At 34.9% G+C, this 8,295-nt stretch overlaps 1 protein-coding gene across 4 annotated transcripts in view; it reads right to left on the reverse strand.

Annotated features, from left to right (window-relative positions):
- Positions 1 to 249: 249 nt before the first annotated feature.
- The window catches only part of Gpo1 (glycerophosphate oxidase 1), a 292,598-nt gene continuing 284,552 nt past the window's right edge, over positions 250 to 8,295 (reverse strand). For all 4 annotated transcript variants that reach the window (XM_017630228.1, XM_017630213.1, XM_017630222.1 and 1 more), the window contains one exon: positions 250 to 508. In XM_017630228.1, the coding sequence (XP_017485717.1) occupies positions 374 to 508 (135 nt within the window). In that variant the 3' untranslated portion in view covers positions 250 to 373. The remainder of the gene's footprint in view (positions 509 to 8,295) is intronic.

Raw genomic sequence — 8,295 nt, forward strand, 5'->3', positions numbered from 1 at the left:
ATGTATACAAACATTTGGGGCATACTCCCCAAAAATTTTTAATGGTAACTTTAAAAGCTAAAAAACGGCAGCACTGATTAGCTAGCGAAGAAATCCAAGAGTTTTAGTTTTAGTGAACATCTATCATCAAGATGATAAGTTTGGCTTTTTTGATTCAGATTTAAAATTTCGGCTAGTTCGTATCTATTATGTCATAATAAAGTTCTTGAACATTTTAATTTTTTCGTTAAGAAATAGACATGTGTATACATATATATGTATACAAACATATGTAAGTATATTTAAAAGTAAACATTTCTCTTGATTAACAATTAAATAATAAATAGATCTCTTAATTTTTCATAAAAGTGCAACCAAATTATATGTGTGTGCTTTATAATCCTCCTCCGGAGCGATCGACACTGATTTTTTGTTTGAGTTGAGCAGCTTCGTGTTTTTGTTCTTCTAATTCCGCCATTCTAGCAAAACGCGAATATGCGACGTCTCCAGTTTTTATGGCCGACATCATCTGCAAATAAAAATTTTATTATATGCAAAATGTAAAAATATTAAATAATAAGTATAAATTATTAAATAACTAAATACTTTGCTGAATTCGCGTAAGTTTTTAAAATTACTCCGAAAATATGTATGTTTGCATCAATTAATTTGAAATTAGCTTAATGTAAATACAAACAAAATTTTGGATTGTTTCTATATTAGATAAGGTAACGATGTGTACATATCGTTATGATTATAGGCCAGTATGCAGCTCTGAAGAAAATAGTCAAGAAAAAATTGCCATTATTTCGTGTGTATGTCCAAGGCATTTTGACATCTGAACTTCACAGCCTGTTGCCTCACTCTTTCACAAAAAAAAATGTATAAAACCGTTTTCTTCAGAGCTGCATACTGGCCTTATTCTTGAATTATTTGCTTAATTCTTGAATCATTCAAGTTCGTTTAACTGGATTGTTAAATAAACGCACAAATTACAGTACAAATAACTTTATTACACAACAAACCCTTTACAATACCTGTTAAGACAATTCTGTAATTCCAATACTCGTTACTACAATCGATCTCTGTAGTCGCAACTTTCTTTTGGAACCGAACTTTTTTACGCTGTAACAACGTATTTATATATCTGCGTTCGCTCTCATCGCAATTCTGTACTATTTTAATTGAAAGTTATCGAACATTCCATTTGACGTTTCTCGACATTCTATCATTCTCTTGTTCTTGGCCTGTTCTTAGCTTTGGCTTGCAATTCTTGTTTTGCAGTTTGGCCTATTTAAGTAGATGTTGTTGATTAAGTTCAAATATTCATTTTCAGATCATACATTTAATCTGCACTTAAATGGCCAATATTGGCTAATTATGCTCCGCACGGATACATTTGAGTCGCCCAAAAAGACATGTGTTAGCAGTACAATTACTTACTCTATTTATCTCTCCATTCACTTTTTGAGTGCGGGCAAACACAAACCGGTGGAGTATGCGTAAGTAAGAAACCGATCAATAGCAAGACTAGTATTTGCTTTGCAAGCGACAATTACATCGACTGTACAATATCCGCAATAGCGTACTGTGCTTGCAAGTACTTAAATATTTTCATAGAGCTTTTGATTGTTGGTATTTGGGTTCTACTAATTATGAGCATTAATTATATGAGCACATAAATGTGTATTTACATGCACATGTATTAGAGTGGCCTTAATGCACCGATTTCCGAAAACCAATGGTTCTCGCACGGAAATATATGAGGTTGGGCTTAGAAATAAATATGTAACTATTTTCAAAGCCTTCAGATGACTCTTAGGGGTTCCTGGTTGGACCGAAAGTGACGAAATTGAGGCCAGTTTTTATGAATTTTCATATTTTACAATTTCAAGATGGCGAAATTTTATTGTGTGCCTTTTTATCGAAAGTTTCATGGAATAACTTTTCCAAAGTGTCAATTAAGTCTCAAGTCGGTTAAAATAACACAGCGCCATAAAATTGCAAAGGCCTTAGAAGTACGGAAAACACACATAACTAATTTCACGCAGCGGCAATCCTATAATCCGATGTGAAGCTGGAAACGACGGGCTACGGACCACAGCTGTCAAATTATTTTAACGCGTGCTCTTATGTAGATAATTATTTTGGCGACGAGACGGCAACACTGCGACTAGCCAAAAATGTAGCTGTGGCCAGATTGGACCTATTTTTTATTTTTCTAGCGACAGATAAGTTTCTTCCTCTTCTTTTATGTCAAACTCAAACCAATTCATGTGTCGCTGCCGCGTTCAAAAAAATCATGTCGCCGTTGACAAGGCGTGTAGATTATGTAGCTAAAACCTTAATGTCGTGTCGTGTGGTGATGCCGTTTTCGATGTGTTCAGAGCTTTAGTGAAAAGTCAAAAGTGCAACAAAGAGCGTGAACTAGAGGTTTACGCCGAGACGCCTTGCGGCGGCGGCGTGGTCAACTTCAAAAAGAATTGGCACGGCGGTGACGGCGCTACTGCCCTTAAGGTAGATTCCAAAGAGCCATGCGGATACTAATCTTATCATGTCATCTCGTCACCATGTCAATTCGGATTATAATTCTATTTAATTCATTCATTGAACTAGTTTTAAATTTAAATTACGTTACTTCCTACTTGAATTAAAATGTTGAGTACCTGGCGCTGATGGATGGGCGAACAGAAGAAGGTCTGAGGTATATACATACATCCACACATGGCTCTGTATGTTCTCTACACCCTGCAGGAAATGCATCTAACTATAAGCTAACTTTAAGTTGATTAGGAAGGAGCTAAAAGTCACTTATTATCTGTATATTTTCTTTGACGAAAGCTAACTATATTTCTATGGCGATGGCCGCGAAATAGTCAAGGCTGGTTTACCTCTGCAATGTAACTAACTTGTAATTAACTACTTTTCGACATAAAATATCAATAACAAAATTTTTTGTTTTGTTTTTATTTACATTTTATATTTGTTTTCATATTCTGCTGTAGGTGGTCCCATATTCGAACTTCGTCAGACATAACTTCAAAATGATTATATGAATTTCGATCTTCCTTTGATTTGTCCTCAACGCGTTTGTCCAAACGCGTTTAAAGAAAACAATCTCCTTCATTACTCCTGCATTACTTGTCAAGTAGTTTCAAGCTAGTTTTTTGTAGCTAACTACAAGTTATTTATTTTATAATAATCCCGCAAAAAAAGCTAACTACAACTGGGTTATTTTTTATCAATTTATAATTTTTTTCTGCAGGACAGATCCGTATGTACTATTTAAATATAAAGAAATAAAAAATTTTAAAAGTCAAGTTATTGGGATAATTTATGTCGCTATCAATAAATTTTTGCAATAATCTTATCAACCGTTATGTTAAATTACCGAGTTCTTACGATTTTTTGCGGATTACATATTGAAAACAAGGTTGGTCTACTTTTTTCCAAAAGTTTAACCCATCAACTCGAACCAGAACGGGTCTTTTTGACTCACTGTTTAAAAAAATGGCTTATAGATGGTTAAAATTTCCACTAATATATTAAGCGTCAAATTTTTCTAAGGAGAACCGAATGTAATGAAAAATAATACTAATTTTTACCAAAAAGGGGGAACTTTAACCCTTTGTAGAAAACGTTGCGATGCGAGGGAGCAAAACCTTCACGGGGTTTGACCACCACTAAGGAATGCTAACGTAATTTTCACACAGTATACATATGTGGGACCCCAGAATAAAATAACTTACAAAAAAAGTGTTGGCTCTTTATTGAAAGTCTGTTTAAGATAAAAAAAAAAATACTCTGGAAAATCAACTTGTCTTTGTTTTATCTCTAATAATTGAGGAGTTAGATGGAATGAGTTAGATGAACATGAACTGCTTCTCTTAAAACTGCTTTCTGAGATATTGGCGTTAAAGTTCTTGATGTGTTATAACTTTCTTGTTGTTGCAGTATTGGAAAGAGTTGTCTACTGCGGAAAAAAAATCGTTAGATTACCAATATTCGGCCCTCCTTTAACTGTAATAAACGCTTTCGATCGAAAAATATGTTACCTATGTTTTTTCCTGAGTTGCGCTCTTTTTGGAAAAATAAAGGAGATCATATTCTTGTCCAGTGGCCCAAATTATGCAAAAAAACTGCTTTAAAAAAGTAATGTTCATTTCGTAAAATTCTGTTTTTAAACGAGTAGTATTTAGTTCCTTCAAATGATGTATTTCAATGTACATACATCATGCAAATTTTGTACGAAATTCCTTAGGCGCCGAACGCCGCCGCCGCCGATATTTTCGTAACTCGGCGGCGGCGCGTGAGGAATGACAAAAATCGGCGGCGTGGCTCGGCGGCGTTTACCTCTAGCGTGAACGGCATTTTTTTTACAAAAATGAAAGTGAACTTATACTACGTTCAAATTGACGAGTTAAACATGTTAAATGGGCTTGAACCAGTTAAATGAACAAAACGTGTTTATAAACAAGTTAAATCGCATACAATTGTTGTTGGAAAATTGAACCAGTTAAATCATTTCAGCTTTCTGCTTCCGCTAATCAGAAAGAGCCAAAAGCTTTCCTTTGACACGCCAACGTTCAAAAAATATAAAAAAATAATAAAAATATAATAAAATAAAAATATCAAAATTGTATACATGTCTGCTCGCCAAAAAAGAAATCAAGGCGGTAATTAGTTATTTCCCATTAGATCTCATAGTACGCAGAGATAAATAGTGCATACGAACTAAATATTTTGAAGTTTCTAAGTAATCCGTATCATTGTGCACACTTACAAGTAAAAACGGACTCTGACAAAACCAGCAAGAAAAGTTCTATTCAGTTTAGGAGTCATTGACCAAAATGCTTTAATATATTAAACTGCTATATAAACATAGGAATTCATTTAATGCAATGCATATTTGGCCAATTTTTAAGGCTATTTCAATAACTTTAGTCTTTTTCTACATCCCTTTAAACACCCTGTCTAACATTTTGACAGGTTACTTCTACGTTTTGACCGGATATTTCTATGTATTTTCCAGGCGGTTTCCAGGCAGAAGAAGAACATTTGTCACTTGTATATAAGCACAATGACAAAACAAATTGAAACACAAAAACTTGATTTTGAATATTTTTTTAAATTTTTATTTGAAATCAAACAACCGTCAAAGTTAACTCCAAATGTTCAATGTGGACGATTGTGTTTTAAAAAAAGTTCTTTTTCATTTAACAAGTTAAATGGGGCCAATTTGAACGTAATTAAGACAGACATTTACAAAACAAAGTGAGTTTTAATCGGTAAATGGCTTCAACATCGTCAAGCTCATCCAGAAAACAATTCCGATCCGATGACTATACAATTTTTTTAGTTGGAAAATGTGAAAGTGAACTCAAAGGCGAAAAGTTGCCGAGCATGAAACAAGTTCTGCAATTATTTTTTTACAAAACGCGAGTGGAAAAAAATTCGGTGAAAGTCGGTGTAAAAAATACAATTGACGCTACCATTGATTTTTATCAAAAAGCAAACATTCCTACGATGACCGCCACCAACTGTGTGAAAAAATTTTATAAACTTTATGGAGAGTGGCAGAATTTGTTCAAAAACAAATATGGCCATTATGAAAATATCGCAGAGATGAAGAAAAGTTCTGTGAAAAAATAGAAAACTTCATTTTTGACATTGCGGCAGCGGATGCACTGAACTCAATGAAAATTCAGGAAGACAAAGATTTCCTTATACTGCAAAGGCAAAGGGGTCGACCTGGAAGTATGTGTGGCATTGATGGCTCACTGAAACGAAAACAGAAACGCGAAACAAAGAGACTAGCGGAAGAAAATCGCAAAAGAAAATATCTAGACGACTTGCACATTATTGCAATTTCTGTTTAACATTTGTATGTAGGTGCATCTACGTCAGTAACAGGGATTTGTAGAGATAGTGAATCCGAAGTTGAAGAAATGGGCTATTCCCTTTCCGACGTTGATTTGCACATACGACAACGCAGTGCTCGATTTCGCAGAAAAATTAATTTCGTAGATGATCGTAGGCTAGCCAGCATGGATAAATGCCGTATCAGTGATCGCGCAGCACTGCATTTGACATCCGCAACACTTGCGGCTGTATTGGGAAAATTGCATGAAATTAAACCTGATATTAAGGATATCAAAGCAGAAGATTTCGTTCTCAACAGCACAACGCGAAAGGATTATCGTCGAAGACAAGCTCAGCAGATCATCGATGAATTTCGGGTTAATATTAAATGCAAAATTTGCGAATGAAACATTTAATATACATATTAGCATACTATGCTTAATAATCTTAATTTAATATCCACATAGATTCCTGATATATTCGTCTTGCATTGGGACGGTCAGACACTAACATATGTGTAAGCGCCTATCTATTATTATTATTATTGGGACGGTAAGATGCTCCCTGAAATGAAGCGCAAAGATAAGGTAGATCGACTAGCTATTGTTATAACTGCAGAAAACGTGGAAAAACTGCTCGGCAATGCAAAACTTGAAGAATCTCGCGGTGAGAATATTGCTGTAGCTGTTGAAAGCTTCTTATGCAAGTGGAAAATGGATACTTTGGTTGAAATCGTTGCTTTTGATACGACATCGACAAGTACTGGCGTTTACTTGAAGTAAAATTGGGTCGTGATTTACTTTTTCTCCCATGCCGTCATCATATCAGCGAATTGCTGGTTAAAGCTGTATTTGAGTTGAACTTCGGGAAAACATCGGCATCAGAAGTTCCCCTTTTCAACCACTTCTAAAAAACTGGAAAACTATGAACATCCACAATTTTAAAAGTGGAATAGTGGACGAAGAAGTAAGAACAACATTGTCAGCAGCCGAAATAGAGATACATAAGAATTTTTGTCTGGATGCATTAAAATTGGAGTACGCGCGAGGGGATTATAAGGAGGTGTTACAGCTATCGCTGCTTTTTATTGGTGGAGACGTTCCAAATTTCACACAGATACGTTTACCTGGAGCAACGACGCACGCAAGATTCATGTCTAAAGATATTTATTGTTATACAATTTTTTTGTTGCGCGAGCAATTTGAAATGACTGCTTTGGAAATGAAAAGCGTTCGAAACATTTCCATTTTTTTGACGCGCACCTTTATTTATTATTGGTTCAGATGTATGCTGTGAATGCACCGCGACTAGATTTACAATTAATTCAAGACGCGGTCGTATATTTCGACGAAGAAGTTTCGAACGCTTTATTATGTAAAATTAGAAACCACATATGGTATTTGTCAGAAGAGGCGATTGCACTTGGATTTTTCGATGGGAAAATTTCCTTTGCATTGAAACGAAAAATGGTTCAAGCTCTTGGTAGTTTAGATGAAGAGCACGAAGAAATTGTAGTTCCAAAACGTTTAACTGTAACAGTCGAACTCATTCGCGAATAGGGGTATAAGTGATTTTGTCACACCGCGCACAAAACGATTTTTTTCTCGCTTGCAAATCGATATTGATTTATTACAATTTGATCCGTCAACTTGGCCAAATAGAAAAGGTTATTGCGCAGGAAAACGCATTTGGTAAAATTTGACCGTTGTAAATGATCCTGCGGAAAGAGCGGTGAAATTAATCAAAGATTTTAACCGTGCTTTGACGTACGACGAGGGGGACAAGCACTATCTACTCCAAGTTGTAGAAAACTACAGGCAAAAGTATCCATCACACAAAAAATCATATCTTATGACACAAAATATTTAAAATAAAAATGGAGACAAACATAAATACGTGCGTACATTAGGGTGTTCCAAAAAAGGTAAGGTCGGAATTTTAATGCCGCCACCTCCTAGGATTGTTCTATACCGAAAAAAGTTATACCCCTATTTTTCATTTTGAAAACAGAAAATATTTAGAGAGTGCTCAAAGTATTCCATGTATTTTGTATGGGGAAATAACAACTTTTCATAGAAATGGTATAGAATTTTTGAAAATCAATATTTTTCGATCGAAGATCGAATGGTTACATAAACAATTGGATCGATCGAAAAATATTTATTTTTCAAGAACTCTTTACCGTTTCTACGAAAACTTGTTTTTTTCCCAGTATAAAATACATACATGGAAAAAGTTTAGCGCCTTGAGCACTCTCTAAATATTTTTTTATGTCAAAATAAACAAGTAAGAAAGTCTAAGTTCGGGCGGAGCCGAACATTAAATACCCGGCGCAAGTATTAAATATATGTTTTCCACCTTTCCGAAAGCTACCGCTACATGATAAGCCGGGGTGTATACATTTTAAGTAAATTAGCGTCCTTAAATTTCGAAATATTGAAATTTCAAGCATTT

The sequence above is a fragment of the Rhagoletis zephyria genome, unplaced genomic scaffold (genome assembly GCF_001687245.7).
Source record: "Rhagoletis zephyria isolate East Lansing unplaced genomic scaffold, Rhagoletis_zephyria_1.1 Rzeph_scaffold_00086, whole genome shotgun sequence".
NCBI lineage: Eukaryota > Metazoa > Arthropoda > Insecta > Diptera > Tephritidae > Rhagoletis > Rhagoletis zephyria.